The sequence below is a fragment of the Protopterus annectens genome, chromosome 8.part0 (genome assembly GCF_019279795.1).
Source record: "Protopterus annectens isolate FY-2018-M chromosome 8.part0, PAN1.0, whole genome shotgun sequence".
NCBI lineage: Eukaryota > Metazoa > Chordata > Ceratodontiformes > Protopteridae > Protopterus > Protopterus annectens.
Window position 1 is genome coordinate 1,782,667,874 of NC_056741.1, and position 17,910 is coordinate 1,782,685,783.

The 17,910-nt window shown below is 42.2% G+C and overlaps 1 protein-coding gene across 3 annotated transcripts in view; it reads left to right on the top strand.

Moving 5' to 3' along the window:
* Positions 1–17,910, top strand: part of CIAPIN1 (cytokine induced apoptosis inhibitor 1) — a 589,375-nt gene that overhangs the window by 442,408 nt on the left and 129,057 nt on the right. For all 3 annotated transcript variants that reach the window (XM_044081283.1, XM_044081282.1, XM_044081284.1), the window contains exon 7: positions 11,818–11,939. In XM_044081283.1, the coding sequence (XP_043937218.1) occupies positions 11,818–11,939 (122 nt within the window). The remainder of the gene's footprint in view (positions 1–11,817; positions 11,940–17,910) is intronic.

The following is a 17,910-nucleotide window of genomic DNA, read 5'->3' on the forward strand; positions in this document are numbered from 1 at the left end:
GGTTGACCATGTATGTCACGGTGGTACAGCGGTAGCGTTGCTACCTCACAGCAAGAGGTTCTCCCGTTTGATTCTCATCTTGGCTTGGGAGTGACTTCTGTGTGGAATCTGCATGTCCTCCCCGCGGTTGGGTAGCATTCAAAAGACATGCGTGCATAAATAGGCGTGCCTTTGTTGAAGGTTGGGCGTCGAGCTGGCACCACGGCGTTTCGTAAAAATCTACTGCCGATCATTAACGGACCGGAGTTAGCCGATAGACAAACAACATAGTGGTTGACCATGTCAAAAGCTTTAGATCCAAGAATACTGTAGAAACAAATTGTCCACTGTTTCTGTATAGGTTAACTGTGTTGGTAAAGGACATTAGTGCTGTGTTGATGTGGAAGGGTCTAAAGCTGTGCTGATATTTAGATAGCAGATTGTTATTTAGGAGGTAGTCCATTAGTTGAGGATGAACAACTCTTTCTAATATTTTTAATAAGGGGATGGAATAGCAATTGGTTGGTAGATAGTGAGTTCTAAGGAGTAACCTCCTTTGTGTAGTGCTATTATATGGGAGGTTTTCTATGTAGTAGCTACCTTGCACTTTGATAAAGGGCACTTAATGAGAATAACAACAGGATAAGCTTTTGCCTCTGCAGCTATCTGAAGGAATTCTGCTGATAAATTGTCAGCAGCCAGGGTGGTTGGTTTTAAGTTTATGGAGGAGTTTTGAAATAGATTTGATAGACTCTGGGTGCAAGCTAAAGTGGGAGATATCTTGTGTGTTTGTGCTATTTTGGGTGTATGGTAGGATAGGGCACCTAGCATTATTTTGGGTATCTGCAAAGGCTTGAACTGTTTTGGTGAAATATTTATTGAATTGAGTGGGAACGTTATCATGGTTGTTTACCATTTCTGGTGTTGGAATAGCAGATTTCCCTGGTAGAAGTATAGAATTTATTGCAGCCTGGAATTTTTGTGGGTTGTGAGCATGTTTTTTCTGGATGTTTTTGTAGTAGTTAATTTTATCTAGTTAATTTCTTGGCTTTTATTTCAGAGTTCTAAGCAGTTTTGTTTTGTTGTTTAGGTTTTTTTGTTGTGAAATTGTATCCAAGCTTTGTCCTTGTCTTTCAGAATGGATTTAGTTTCTTTTGCCACGGGGCATACTTTGCTTTTATTCTTGTAGTTCTGGTGGGTCTATATTGGTTCACCGAGCGCTTAAAAAAGCGAACAGTGATTAATCGACCCTATGTAAGTGAAAGCTTACAATTTTGAACGGTCAGAACAGTGATTTTTTTTTTTCCTAGGGAAAAAAATAGCTGTTACAAAAAAACAAAAAACAAAAATAACACATACTTTAAACATTACATTAAGTGGGGGGCTTTTCCCACCCCCACCCCCGATGTGGGGGGTTGTGCCCCCCACCACCTACTTAAATATACCAACTCCGAGACCGCAGTACAGTGCCAAAAACGGCACGGCAAAGTAACTAAGCGGCCAAGCAATTCGCTTAAAAGCCGCTTCGATATTTTGCCGTTTCACTCTCTTGAGTTCGAAGACGCATTCGAAAGAATGCGTCTTCAGTCTTCTAATAGGGAACCGTTCTGGTGGGTGCATGATGGTTTACTATTTTTAAGAAAGTCAAGTTCTAGTGTACTGCGTCTTCGAGTTACTCCTTCAAGAGATGGTTGTGTCAGTGGATGTCCTTCAAGAATGCAACTGCAGTCAATAACATATGGGTTGTCCTGCCTCAGGCAGCCCTCGGTCGGCCGGATTCCAAAGTCTGGGTCCGGCGTCGGCCGGTGTCGCTTCCTCTCCGACGTTAGAACGGCTGGAGTATAAAGGCATCGGCCAACGCCATCTTCTTCAGTCTTTCTTGCCGCGCGGTGCCCGAAGCAGAAGCAGTTCGCAAGTGCCGGTCAGTCAGCTCCTTTGTTTTCAGTACCGAAGTCATCGAAAAAGCTAAGTACCCCGTTGGGGAACATTTTTTCTTGCCTCAGCCGATGTCAGAACAAATTGAGAAAATTAATAATTGTTTGTCTTGTGGTAAACAAATACCTCATAAGGACTTCCATTCTTACTGCCTCCCTTGCCTGGGCCCAGATCACGACGTCTCGGCCTGTGCTGCCTGTGCCTGCTTTAATAAGCGCACTCTCAGACGCCGGGCAGATTTTGCCGAAGACTTTTTCGGTGAATCTTTCGCTTATATCATGCCGTCGGAACAACAGACAACTCAATTTACCAAAAAACGAAAGGACCGGGACCGACATCCTCGGCCCGCGTCCTCCACCGATACACCTCCTAAACCCTCCGCGAGTGCTTCGGTCCCAACGGAAGCGGTAATTCAACCGCTCCAGGCCGACGACACAACGTTAACACGTCCTTCGGTCTCGGAGACTACTCCGGTGCCGGTTGTTGATTTCCCTCCAAAAAACGAAGTTCTGGATCTACCCGACACCATTCCCGTGGACAAGGTTACTCCTGCACGTGGGGCAGCTAGGCCTCCTGTATCCATGTCCATCAAGGCCTTTGCACGTGCTAAGGCTGCCAGCCAGGCCAAGGCCCATTCTAAACCTTCTGCCCAGGCCCCTTCTTCTGATAAACAGATCATGTCTCTTGCTGCAGATCTTATTTCTCTTATCAGGGGGTCTCAGCCTCATCCAGACAGAGGCTCTCAGCCGCATGCAGAGAAAAGGCCCAGAACTGAGCAGGCTGACAACCTCTCTTCAGTTGAAGCCTCTGGGGATTCTGAGCATTCAGATACCAAAGAAGAATCCTTCCAGGCCTATGAGGACTCTGATGCTGAGGAATCAATTCCCTCTGCCTCTCCTCCAGAGGATTTTTCATTCGGTGAAGTCCTACACTCCATGAGGGAGCATTTTAAATGGCAGGGTCAGGAATTCTCTGATTCCAGAAAAAGGCTACGTACCTTTCTCAAGCTACCCCAGCACAGACCTTTAGCTATCCCTCCAGTTATGGATGTCCTGGATGATGTTTTCTCCGACTCCAGTGCTAACCCTGATTCTCTCCCTCCTGCTCCTGTCAAGCCAGACAGATATTATAGGGTCCCTGACACTCACAAACATCTCTTTAAGGCCCACTCTGTGGATCTAGAAACTATTTCACAGGGCCCCAAGGGAGTGGCTACTTCCTCAGCCAAGAATCCACTGCCAGCGGATAGGGAAGCTAGGTCCCTGGAGAGATGGGGTAAAAAAGTTTATACCTCTACCACCCTGGCCATGAGGTCACAACTGCCTTTTTCATATGTTTCAGTACCAGGACTTTTTACTGGATGATTTACAGAAAAAGCTAGCTTCTCCTGAGCCTATTGATAGAAAGGCATTGCAGGATCTAGTACATAACACTCAGCAGGTTAGCAATCATTTTCTTCAGTGTGGTTTTGATGCATTGGAGGCTTCATCTAGGGCAGCTATGACTGGGGCTGTTATACGTAGACATGCTTGGTTAAAAGAACAGCCACTGCCAGACCATGTTAAAGTAAAGTTACTTGATGCACCTCTGGAAAAACAAGCTTTTTGGTGCTAATGTACAAGATGTGTTGAAGTCCATTGAGGAAAAAGCTAAATCAGTACAGACAGTCAAAGATTTCCTCCAGGTTCAGCCTCCCAGATTCAGCAGGAATTGGCCTTCAAAGAATTGGTCCTTTCCAGACACTGACAAGTTTCAAAGGGGAAAAAACAGGCGTGCTCGAGGTAGAGGGCAATACCGAGGCTCCTACAGGGGCCGCCAATGGGAACCACGGCGCAGGCAGTCCAGCTGCACCACAAGGACAATCACAATGACTTGACTTTCATACCGCCTACAAAGGCTCAAAGAGAAGCACCTTTGGGCGGAAAATTATCCTTATTCTCAAAAAACTGGCATATCTTAACCAAGGACAACTGGATTCTGGATTTAATAGACAAAGGTTACAGATTCCACTTCCATACTTTACCAATAAGACAAGGCATGCCAAACCTGCCACATCATCAAAGGGCAGAGGCACTCATTCAAGTCTCAAAGCTGTTAAATATAAAAGCAATAGAAAAAGTCCCTCCTCAGGAACAAGGCCAGGGATTTTATTCAAGACTGTTCCTTGTTCCAAGAAAAGAAAACAAATTGAGGCCTATACTGGACTTGTCTACTCTAAATACCTTTCTCATTGTGCCAAAGTTCAAAATGCTGACGTTGCAGCAACTCCTTCCCATGCTGGGCAAGGGGTCTTGGCTGGTCACTCTGGACCTCAAGGAGGCATACCTGCATGTCCCAGTCAGACAAAGCTGCAGAAGATACCTCAGATTTCTTGCAGGGACAGAGCATTATCAATTCTCAGCATTGCCGTTTGGCTTATCTACTGCGCCCAGAGTGTTCACGAAATGCCTGGCATCAGTAGTGGCACACTGCAGACTCCAGGGGATTCAAATATACCCCTGCCTGGACGACTGCCTCATACAAGCAGAAGACAGACAAACCTTGATAGCAAACTTGGATTATGTCATTCAATTACTGCAGGCCTTGCGATACACAGTCAACATTCAGAAATCAAGACTACTGCCATCCCAACAGATTATTTTCCTAGGAGCCAAACTGGACACAAAAACACAAATGGCCTTTCTCACAGAGGAAAAACAAGAGCAGTTACCAGACTACTTCAAAGGCCTAGCAAAGCTCTCCCAGCTGACTGCAAGGAAAATCCTGCAGGCCCTGGGGTTCATGGCGTCTTGCATTCTTCTGATACCTTTGGCAAGACTTCATATGAGAAAGCTACAATGGTGCTTAAAAAGCTTATGGTCCCAACACAGCCAAAGCCTAGAGGACGTAATCCCACTCATTCCATGTCTGCAAAGAGAATTTTTATGGTGGGCTCAAGCAAGTCAGTTAAACAAAGGCATGGCTTTCAACAAACCTCAAGCAGGTCAAATGATTACAACAGACACCTCAGATCATGGATGGGGGGCGCACATGGAGGGTAGATGCATTCAAGGGCAATGGACACCAAGGGAAAGGCATCTGCACATAAACCAAAAAGAGATGTTGGCAGTGATACATGCAATCGAGACTTTCGAAAAATCACTTCAACAAGGACATTTGCTAATAAGGACAGACAACACCACTGTTATGTGGTATATAAACAAGCAGGGAGGAACTCATTCTTATCCCCACTGCAGACTAGCAATGATTCTCTGGGAAAAATCCCTGAGTCTGAAGATACATTTGCAATCCCAGTTTGTACCAGGCAGGAACAATGTACTGGCGGACAAGCTGAGCAGAAATTTCTTGGATCCACATGAATGGATGCTGCATCCTCACATTTTCTCACAAATAACAAGGACATGGGGAAGACCGGACATAGATCTCTTTGCTTCCCACATGAATCATCACCTGGAAAAGTTCTGTACAAGGACCCACCATCCTCTAGCCTGAAAAACGGATGCTCTCTCCTTCAGCTGGAATTCCCTAACAATTTATGCATTCCCCCCTCTACCACTGCTGACCAAGGTGATACTGAAGATCAAAGCAGAACAACCAACAGGCATTTTGATAGCTCCAGACTGGCCAAGGCAGCACTGGTACCCATTGCTGTTGAGCATAACTCGGACCAAACCGTGGCCTCTGCCCCTATGGCCTCTACTTCTAACACAACACAATTACAGGACTGTTCATCAAAACCTGAAAACATTGCATCTGACAGCTTGGAGGTTACCATAACTCCTTCAAATATCTCTCTATCCAAAAAAGTTCAGATCATCTTACTGGAAGCACGCAGACCTTCCACCAGAAAAACCTATTCAGCCAAGTGGAAGAGATTCATCATCTGGAATGCCAACAGGGGTCAGGATACAACAGTATTGAGTATACCTCAGATATTGGAATACTTGGCAGAAATGTTTCATAGTGGCCTCTCATATTCTTCCATAAAGATTCACGCCTCTGCAATCTCAGCAAAATACAATTGTGATCCACCTGTGTTTTCACATCCTTTGCTAAGACAGTTCCTAAGAGGGATAAAGAATATCAAACCTCCCAGAAAACCGCCAGTACCTGCATGGGACCTCAATTTCGTCTTGGAAAAATTAACTCTTCCTCCCTTTGAACCAGCAGCATCTTCAGAAATGCAATTTCTCTCCTGGAAAACGGTTTTCTTATTGGCAGTGACATCAGCAAGAAGAGTCTCGGAGATACAGGCACTCATGGCAGTACCTCCTTTTCTCATTTTTCATCAGGACAGAGTCTCTCTAAGAACCAATCCTTCATTCATGCCAAAAGTAATATCCAGGGTGTCTCTAAATCAAGCCATTCACCTGCCTACTTTCTTCCCCAATCCTCAAAACAGGGGGGAAAAGCTGCTGCATACTTTGGACATACACAGGCAACTACGCTACTACTTGGACAGAACTAAGGCCACCAGAAAGTCTGACCAACTGTTTGTAGCCTATGCTGCTGGAGTACAAGGAAAAGCAATCTCCAAACAAACAATTTCAAAATGGATTGGACACTGCATCAGATTCTGCTATTCTTTTCATGGAAAAGGTGTGCCAGCCAATATTAGGCTGCACTCCACCAGAGCTATAGCCACATCCACAGCTTTTCTAAGAGGAGTGGCTACAAAGGACATTCTAGAGGCTGCTACATGGAGCTCCATGCATACATTTACCAAGCACTACAACCTGCCTTTATACTCCAGATCCCGAGCAGGCTTTGCTTCAGCAGTCCTGCAGGGCATTTTAGCTACACCATCCCTTTCTTAGTTCCATCCACCCCCAGCTTGGCTATGGTATTCAACCCATATGTTATGACTGCAGTTACATTCTTGAAGGACATAGTACAGTTTTGTACCTACCATAAATGTAGATGTCCGATAGATATGCAACTGCAGTCGGATTTTCCCTCCCTCCTACCCCTCTGCAACCTTCTCTATGGGTCCACTACCCCTATTCCTATTAGCTGGGGGTATCTCCTATGGTGTATCTGTTTATTACTGTTGTGCATGTCTGGAATTGTTTATCCATTCACCAAATTTAGCCTTCCTAGGAGGGCATCTGGGGCAAGAAACACTGAAGAAGATGGCGTCGGCCAATGCCTTTATACTCCAGCCGTTCTGACGTCGGAGAGGAGGCGACACCGGCCGACGCCGGACCCAGACTTTGGAATCCGGCCGACCGAGGGCTGCCTGAGGCAGGACAACCCATATGTTATGACTGCAGTTGCATATCTATCGGACATCTACATTTATGGTAGGTACAAAGCTGTACTTTGCCAATTGCAGCATTTTAGGGCAGAGATGAAGTTATTAGATTTAAAGTTCTTTTTGTTTCTGACTACTCTAAAGATTATCTGACTGAATTGATGAGCTCTAAGTAGGTAGGTTGGCTGATGGTCGCTATGACTGTCAGGCAGACAACAAGATTGGTATGCAAGGGAGGGATCATATAAGAAGCCAGTCCAGTATGGACAGCCGTTTGGATGTTTCATCAGTTCTAGAGGAGGTTGAGATAAGTTGGGTAAACCCATGGTGGTTAATGTGGGTAGATGGATTGTGACAAGAACAGTTAAGCTAGTCTATATTAAAGTCGCCCAATAAAATAGTTTCTTGAGGAAAGGAGTTTGGGGTCCAGTCTAGTAGGTTTTCCATAATAGTAATGTTATTACGTGGTGGGAAATAGCTGCCTGTGATATTTGTGTTTACTGGGGTTCATTTTTAATTTTTTAAAGATGAGTTTTGCATTATCGACATCAGGAATATTAACATCAAGTTGTTCAAGGATGAGATGATTTTTGAATAATATTGTTACCCCCCCCCCCACTCTTTTTCCCCTTTCTGTCTATGCGTGTGATATTATATAGCGCTAGTAGGGCATGAAGGTCATGAACTTAATTTAAGATGCTTCTCGCATTCAGGTTAAGGAAGCGGACAGAGAATGTTGTCTGTGGTGTAGAGGACTAAGCTGATCAAGGTTTGGGTTGATTAGTGTGTTAAGACCAGGATTGGGGTGCATTTCACTGCAGCATCTAAGTTTTTTCAGTACATGTAAATAGAGTTTGGTAAGCTTATAAATTATTTTGGCATGTTTTAGAGAGGTATGGGGTTTGCATTTAAGTGACTGATGATTACGTAGGTGAAAGCCAGTGTGGGAGGATCTTTAGAGACATGGAGCTATGTGAAAAGTGTAGTGGTTTCATGTAATGGCTTATTGCTGTAGTTTACTATTGGCGGGAGATGTTGTTTTGAAGTTGAGTGTGGTAAGTGCTGAGGGCTGAAAGAAGAAGCAGTGTAGTAATTATGAAGGTGTAGAGTAGGTTTTTTAGTATGCATGTGTGTAGTGTATGGAACATTGCCCTTGTTCTGAGGATAATTAGGTTGAGTATGTAGAGTATTTTAAGTAATTCTATGTAATGAGGGTTGTGAAAGATGAAGTGTAGTGATGTAGTTTGGGGGGATGGTAGTGTCATGTGATAGGATAATTGGGTAGGTGGGAGGTGATGAGTGGTAATTTAGGAGTGTGTGGTCTGTAACTATAAATCAAATTGATGCAGGGGTGGGTGAGAATGGGGGTAGGGGAGTGGAGTGAGACCGAAGCAAGGGCAAACAGAGCGGGAAAGCCCTGGAGAGAATATTTTGGCAAGGAACAATAAGCCAGGTAAGCTTCTGTTTTCTTGAAAAATAATTTTCAAGATAATTCAAGACTGATAATTAAGGATGCTAGCAGATAGATCAGAAGATACAGCTGTCTTAAAACCAGGAAAGTGTAACTAAAGGGCAGAGAACAGTCGAGGAAAGCAGGGGGAGAATCTAGAAAGATAATAGAGTTGGCAGTGGTACAAGTATAAATGCTTTTACTTCAACTAGGGAGTGGTATAGAAGGGGTAAGCAGCAGTCACAGAGGAGAATAATAACTGATAGTCTTGGGAGAACTGAGGGTTTAGAGGTGGTTATTAATGATAGTTGGAAGGTAGGATGAAAACAGGGTATAGAGAGATAGGGGGTGAGAGAGGATATACAAGAGAGCAGAGTAAGTCGAGCCTGAGGGATAAGACAGAGATAAGTAAAATGTCAGTATAATTACATAAACTCCCTATAGACTGGCTCCTGGATGCTGAGTTTAGCCTTCAGAGTGGGTGGGTGAGCTTTTCTTTTGTTCACTTTTGCTTGGGTCCCTCTACAAAGGTGCTGAGGAGAAAGTTCCTGTGAGGGTACTCTGCCTAATAAAAGGTGAGATAGTAAAGGAAGAGAGGAATGAGTTAGTTCCTATAATAGTCAGGTGATATTTTATTTATAGCCCTAAGCGGGAAATAACTAGACTTGAGAACTAAGGTGTACAATTAGTTGCCAGAACTTTCCTTAAGGTAAGTACTGCAGTAGAACCATTAAATTTTTTTTCTAGGGCACTTAGGAGCAGAGAAAAAAGCCCAGAGTGATTCAGGAGTAGTGTAGAATAGGTGAGAGCTAGCAGATAATAGTGATAGTGGGCTAGAGACTTAATTGTGTGCATCTTATTAGGTTCCCACTATGTTTTTTTATCTTCACTTCTGAGTTGCTTTGTTTATTCTTAGCCAAATGGTAAAATGTCATGCGAACAAGTCATTCATTAAAAACTGCAAGAAAGACCCAGCAATTCTAGTGTCTTCAGTGCCTGATACCTACCTTAAGCCTCGTATGTTTAGAGGCTCGTTGGATATATGCAAATGACCTTTAAGGATGTACCAGTGTATGTAAACAAATAACAGACATGCATGTTTCAGCCTTTTTTATGGGAAAACAAAAGTAAAAGGTCATGGGCATTCAGAAGCCATGTAGCTGAAACACTGCTATATCCTTAAGGGGTTATTTGCATGTATACCACGGGCCTCTACTATACAAGGTTTAAGGTATTACAGAGCGAAGACTCTAATTTGGCTAGGTCTTTCTTGTAGTTTTTACTGAATGATTTGTTTGTGTGACCTCTACTATTTTGTTTGTATGTTTCTGATATTTTGCAGATACATGCATGTTTTGGGACTTCAGGCTTGATTTTAAGCTCTATGTTTCTAAAGTATAGCCAAACAATCCATTTAATGCTATACTGATTAGGCCATTAAAAAGGCCACAACAAACATGTCTGTAGCTTGTCTAACAAGAAAGCTACTGTTACGTGTCTTAATTGTGTATATTGCTGCTATATTAATATGGAAAATTAATTTATCCATCCCATTACTCGTAATGTCTTTAGATTTACAACATTTGCCACTTGCTCCACAGATACTGTTTATCTAGCTAACTGTGAAGCATGCACTTGCTTCTACATAGGTAAGACTAACCAGACATTAAAGGAGAGAATTGTCTCCCACCGCTCTGAGATATGTAGAAGGGTTAATTCAAGTGCACTGTGTAAACATGTTGTGAGTTTTGGTATTGAACATACTTTGAAATTTTGGGTTTTACAGAAGATGCAGAAGCCAGAAAGAGGGGAGATGTAGTTAATTTAATGGAGTCAGCGGAGTACAAGTGGATTGATTATTTTAGGGCTGACTTCTCCTGGTTTAAATAATGTGAGTAGCTTTAAGCGGGTTTTAAAGAAAAGGCAGTGTTGTGTATGACTCTGTGTATTATGTTTTATTTCACCCTGGCTTTTACCATTATTGTCATTTTTGTATAATTTATTATTGTATTATTTCATTGCTATATTTATTGTGTAAGTGTTTGTCATTTGATGATGCTTGATAGGCTGGTGGTGTATTTAAATGTTGTTGATTTTAACTGAATCTAATTTGCATTGAGAAAGAACTGAGAAAGTTCAAAAGCTTTGTGGTTTAGTAGTGTTTTATTCAATGATTTCAGCTCAGAAGATTGGACTTTTTTTTATTTTCTACACTGTGTATTTTTACACAATTATATACATACTTTGCATGACTGCAGCATTGCTGTGTAAAGCTTAGGTCATACTTCAACAAACTGAAAGTCATGACCACCAAGAATCACTATGGGCAAATTGCATTCTTAAGGTAAAGGAGTGTTCCTAAGAAATAACATATATAGAGATCATCTCTGGGCATGTTGTGCAGGCTCCAGATGTTAATATTTTGGTTAGCGTTTGAGATGCAGTACTGATGAGTAATGTAGCAGTGATGGATGCTCATATAGGGCTTCACTGAAGTTACTTTAATTTTTTCTTACCTGGGCACATTGCAGTAAATATGTTTTCTTGAACTTTAATATTAGAGTACCACAGGAGAATGCCTTTCCCTACATTTTCTGAGTCTAAACTTGCTGCAGATTCACCTGACAAAAACAAAATTGTTAAAAGCCAGTTTGTGAAATCCTAAGTCCTCCAAAGAAAACTTTTTTTTATATACTGTGGGTAAGTCGCACTGCACCCCAACACTTCCTTTTGATTACTGTAGTAACTTAACAGTCACATGACTGCAGAGAAAAGTACCACCACACTCATCACATCACTGGAGTGCAAACAGAAACTGCTGTGGCAGTGATTTTTCAGTGTAGTACATCATTTCTCTAGTTGAACATCAGCACATTGAATCTTTTAAATCTAATCCAGTTAATGCTCGATGGACGGTATGCTAATGGTGAGAGTGTTGTGGTTAGTAAAATGTCAAAATTTCAATCTTGAGTACCCACTCCTTCTGACACCTTGTGATAGGTATTGTGTACAGACTGTTTCTGTTGCACATAAGGAAATTTTAGCTTGCTACTTTGTGATTTTATTTGCATTGTATACGGAAGGTACTCATTTGTCTTGGAGGGTGAATAGAAATGTTTACTCCTTGTGCTAGCTCAAGTTGTGTGTTTGCAAAATGTTCCAATGTAGATTTCATTCCATTCATGTTATAATTTTCTAGGATATTATTGATTCGGATGCATTGTTGGATGACGATGATTTGAAGAAACCAGATCCATCTTCTCTTAGAGCCACTGGCTGTGGTACAGGACCAGAGAAAAAGAGGAAAGCTTGTAAAAACTGGTAAGTTGTCTTTGTCTGCGATTTATAGTAAAGTAGTTTTTCTGCATTGCTGATTAGGTCTGTGTTTGAATGACCCTCAAGTACTTTATTCAAGATGGAAGTGACACTGCATTTTTATTTTCTGTGCATTAACGTCCGAGTTGTCTCACCTTCTGACAAGACCACTTATGGTCTAAGTCCTTAGAAGTTCATGGGTGTATACTAGTCTAATGACCACTAGAAAAGCCTAGCCGTCCAAACCAAATGTGATCCGAAAATTTGATTTATATTTGATGTATAGGGGTGATTTACTGATTTGCCTCTGTCCATCAGAGACATAGGAGCCAAACTAGGGGTGAATTTCCAGTTGCCCATCCATTGGTCCAAGTTGTGCTTAAATAAGGTTAGTTAGGAACTCTGCTTCACATAGATGGGGAGCCTGTTCCAGAGAATGGGAATTTTCTGAGAAACATATCTGTCTCCAACAAATCCTGCTTATGTTGCAAACAAAATTTAGATCTTTTAATCTAGTAGTTCTGATGCAGTTTGTTTTGTGGATGTGCAAAACATACTTCAAAACAGGGTCCGTGGATTCCTTGTATGCCAAGCAAAAATCACCTCTCATAAATCTGTATGATACCAAGTAAAGATATAGGGCTATGAACTGATCAGCATAGGAGATTGTGTTACTCCCTGTATCCTCTTTGAAAGGAACGTTTGTGGACATTCCAGTTACTGCTTGTGTCTGGTCAGGTATGTACCAAAGGAGGCATTATACTCTATGATGGGCCTGATGAGGGCCAAGTACAGTGGCATGATGACCTCTCTGGACCTAGATGCCATGCCCTTGCTTAAAAGTTGAGCAACATAAGATTTTCTTACTACCTTGCACACATGTTGGTTGAAGGCTAGGTTAATACCCACAGTAGATGTTCTTCGTGTTTCACTGTTGCAGTCATCACACTTGGTTATCTTTCTGCAGGTAGCCCTCATTCGACCCGAATACCATGACGTCAGGGGTATAAAACATGCAGCTGATGCCATTACATCAGCTTTTATTGCCATGCGGGAGCCCGAAGCAGAAGCGGTTTGCAAGTGCCGGTCGGCCACTACCTGAAATTTTCGTTTTTCGAATTTCAAACCTGAAGTCTTCTAAAGCTAAGTACCCTGTTGGGGATCCTTTTTTCTTGCTCTAACCGATGTCAGAAAAAATTAACAATTGTCTTGCCTGTGGAAAGCAAATGCCTCAGAGATTTTCATTCTTACTGCGTCACCTGTTTAGGCCCAGACCACGGCGTTCCTCGCTGTCGGTTTTGTGCCTTGTTTAATGCCCGAACTATTCGTCGGGCTGTCTTTGTCGCTAAATTCTTTTGCTCTCATTCTCTATATTCTGAAATGGCTTCAATAAGCCATTCGACTACTGATCTTCCGAAAAAAAACGTAAGGATAAAGACAGAGACAGACTGCATAGGTCCAAAACTGCCAATGACGCTTCCGTTAAGCTAGTTGCCAGTCCACCGGTGCTCTGTGAGGCGCCTTCGCAGCCCCTGATACCCACTTCTACAGATTCGCAGGCCCCTGCTGAGACCCATTCGGAGTCCGGTATGCCACGAGATGCTTCTTCGACTATGGAACCTGTGGATGTCTCTACCTTGGATGGGTCCGGAGCCGCCGTGCAGGCACCGGCTTCTGAGGGTATATTCCGAACTTCTGATGTTCATATTAAACCGACTACTTCGTTTCTTACTAAAACTACCGATTTTCTCAGACCCAGAGTTTGCACTACGCCTAGAAAACCAACAACCAAAGCACATGCTCAAGCTCCCATGCCACAGAAACAAATGCTTAGAATGGCTGAAGACCTTATAATTTTAATTAAGGGAAGCCAGCCTTTCCTCTCTAAAAGACAAAGAATTGATTTTCCTTCTGATTCTACACACCACAAGTCCGATGACTGTGATCCCTCTGATTACCAGGACATACCCTTATCTACCTATGAGGATTCAGATGCAGAGGAGTTCATTCCCTCTGCTTCCCCTCCAGAGGACTTTTCTTTTGGTGAAACCTTGCATACGGATTCCGGCGTGTAGCTCGCGAGACATTTGCCTGCGAGCTACATCGCCGAAACCAAACGGCTGCATCAGCACTTTGCCGTAGTGCAAAGTGCCTGAACAGCACAGCCGCTGCCACTATAATCTATGGACGAGCAGCTGCAGCCGTACGGGCTGTGTAACGCATTCCTTCTCGTGCAAGGAATGCATTTATTTAATTATTTATTTATTGTGTTGTCAGTCTGACATCACAATAAATAAATAATTAAATAAATGCATTCCTTGCACGGGAATCCATCCATTTACCAACCTTTTTCCCTAATCCTCAGAATAAGGGGAAAGGATCCTGCACTCCTTGGACGTGCAGAGACTGCTCAGGTTCTACTTTGACAGGACTAAGCCTTTCAGAAAATCGGACCAGCTGCTAGTCAGCTTTGCTACAGGGGCAGAGGGCAAGGCCATTTCAAAGCAAACCATTTCCGAATGGATAGCACACTACATCCATTTCTGCTACAAAAACCATGGAAAACCTACCCCACAGGGGATCAGAACTCATTCCACTAGGGCTACCTCAACCTCTACAGCATTTCTCAGGGGAGTCCCTACCAGGGACATCCTGGAAGCTGCAACCTGGAGTTCTGTGCACACCTTCACCAAGCATTACCACTTACCTGTTTTTTTCTAAATCCAGAGCAGGATTTGCCACAGTAGTCTTATAAGACCTGCTAGCTAGCCCTAATACTTCTTGACTGCCTCCACCCTTCCTCAGCTTTGGGAATCAACCCAAATGTGATGACTGCAACAGTGAAACACGAAGAACTTAGTGCAGTTGTGTACACTTACCATAAATGTAGATGTTCGAGTGTATTCACTGTTGCAGTCCTGGTTACTCTTCTTCCAGCCCCCTGACTGTTCTGTGCCTTCTACCTATCCTCTTTTTGGCCATATCTTATGGTAATGGTATTTACTTTTTACTGGAGGTGTTCCACACCATGTAATTGCTTCCTATTTTGGGGGCTCCTGACATCTGGGACAAGAAAAACTAATGTAATAGCGTCAGCTGCATGTTTTATGCCCCTGACAATCTGACATCATGGAAGAGGCGACTGCATCCGATGCAGAGATCCCAAGACTCTGGTATTCGGGCTGTCTGAGGGCTGCCTGCAGGCAGATAACACAAGTGTGATGACTGTAACAGTGAATACACTCTAACATCTAAGTTTATGGTAAGTGTACACAGCTGTACTTTCCCAGATCCCTGACTAGTGAATCAACTTTTGAAGGTGTTCTGTAGTTACCTGGGGTGTCGAGTCAACTGCACAGATATTTATATTTTGGAGTGTGAGAAGGGCTTTGAGGGAGTGTAGTTTATTTAGATGCCTGGGATTCAGCAGTAAAACATTGAAGTTCTGTTAAGCTGATTTTTCTATGTCTAACTTTATCCAGTTAGGCATTGCCTAAAAAGGCACTGTGTGGGGGTGGACAAAGCCTTAGACCTTATTCAGAAGCCTAGAGGGAAACGGTGCAGAGCATCCTTGGCAAAGCAATGTGGTCTGTTGACCATGTCCTCCCAAATATTGGATCCCCTTAGAGTGACACCAGAAAGACAGCCAGTTGTTGAAATCAATCATTTTTGCTCATATTGTAGCATCGTCTGTGGTGGTAATATGCTGCTCAGTGCCAGGCTCGTACCAACCTGAGATGCATAATCTCAATACTCCCTAATTTCTCTCTTCGTATAGTCCCGCAAGGTACATCTCTGGTCATTCACACCTATATGGACTATGATTGAGTCATACTCGTACCTGTGGAGTAATGACTTGAGTGTTCGGTGATCCGGGCTTCATATAGGCAAATAACAGCTGCCATCTGTTTTTTCATCCTAGCTAGAGGTGTATCATCAGTACATCTTACAATAGCCTCAGTGGGCAGATAGAGGGGGACCCCAGCAGATTGCTTTAATCTTTTCTCCTTCATCCCACAAAGGGCATGCATGTCATCCGTGAAACAGAAGTTTTGTAATAAAAGTGCATCATTTGCTATAAAATCATCCATCTGTCCCACCACTGATCTCTCTTGGGAACTGTAGTACCATATTTTGCCATAGAATTGACAGTACTTTAATTTCTTGCAGCCCATGATATGCTTACAATGTAGTTTTCTGTTGGATGTCTGTTATTTTTAATGAGTGGGCAAAAATGAATGTGGTATGACTTCCAAAATTGTACACTCTCTCAAAAATGTCTTGAGCATAACTTCAGTGGGATCTACACTTGGAATTTTTTTGTCATTGCACAGTCCTTTTTGCAGGTTAGAACACAGTATATGAAATCATCTAGTGGGAGAGATGTTGGTTCAGCTACCTCCATATTACACATCATAAAATGAATGTGAAAAATTTGGAGCAAATTATTCAAGACCGACAAAGTACTTATATTTATTTGGAAATGCAGTGCCATAACATTCACAATTTGAAGTACTGTAGATGTCCTTGTGAAAGTGGTAGCTTTATTTTTTCAGATCCAGGCCAAATTAAACTTATGATTTGTTTACACTGGTTAACGTGTTTATATCTGACAAGTGTTTACTTTTTTCATGCAAACTTGACATTAGAGCTTTTTATTCAGCTATCCTTTAAATGCAACAAAAAAAGAAAAAAAATCTATTTTAACTGGTCTAGTCCACCGGACACACTGTTCTATTTTGCGGGGTGACCTGGGGGCAGTATTGGGTTGTCATTAAATGATCATTTTTTTTTTTTTCTGTGAAATTGCAGCTGAAGATTTCCAACATTTTCCTTAACATTTTTTATATTCTTAACTATAGCCTGGTTTTCATATTGTTCTCTGTGTGTGACCATTGGGACTTACGACAGCATTTCTAGGTACTGCAAACATATGTTTTCCATTTGCTTTGCAAAATCTTATTTCTTGAGGTTTTGCACTGCCTTTGGAAAACCACCATCTGCTTGAAATGGTGATATTTTCACTGCTTATGTTTTATTTATGAAAGGTGGTATATGTAGCTTGCAGGCAAGTATTTGCTGCCACAGTTGAGATATCTTTGTCAAATGCAACTTCTTGGCTAGCACCATTTTTAATTTCCAACTGCATAGCAGCCATTTCTTCACAATATCTGATGTCTTTGATAGTTCACACTGAAGAAAAAGAAATTTCTTTCCATTCCACATTTTTTTATTTTATACACAAAATCCTATTCCAACCCACATCTGCACATTAACTGTTGTAACCAGGTAATAAAATATGAACACTATCAATCATAGCTGTTAAAAATGGCTGGAAATACAAGCATATAATTTCGGAAAAACAGCTTTTGTACCTTGTGCGCTTTCCGTTACTGTTTATTTTTCAGTTTGCTGGTCTTCCGCAGCAAATTGTGCTTGTAACTGAGTAGTTCTTGTTAGTTTAACATAGATGATATGTCAGATTAAAATTGCCAAATGTCTTTCACAAGAAAGAAATGTGTCAGATTGGAGAACAGCTGACAATGAGCTAAATGAAGACTGTTGTTCTTTATATCTAATCACACTAGTATTTATTTACCTCATTGGCCTACCCAGGAAAGTGAACTCAAGCCAGCAAACTAGGATTGATTGTACACAGTTTATAATCTGTCTTAAGGTTTTGTGACTTTAAAGATAATTATATTAATTAAGGATGGTCAGTTGTGGACCCCCCCCCACTATAAAATATTTTTGCATTTTCAAATTCATTCACTAGGTTGGATTTCCATTACTGGGTTTTGACGAAATGGGAATCTGGGATTGCTGCCATCAAACTGCCAACGTGGATTATCACAGGCCACTTTATGAACTTGGACTAGCACTTTTTCTTGTATTATTCCAACTTCTTCCGAACAGAAGTCTGTATAATGCTGTAAGAAGGCACTTGTAAAGTGGTCTGTGCTTATTCTTGTCCGCA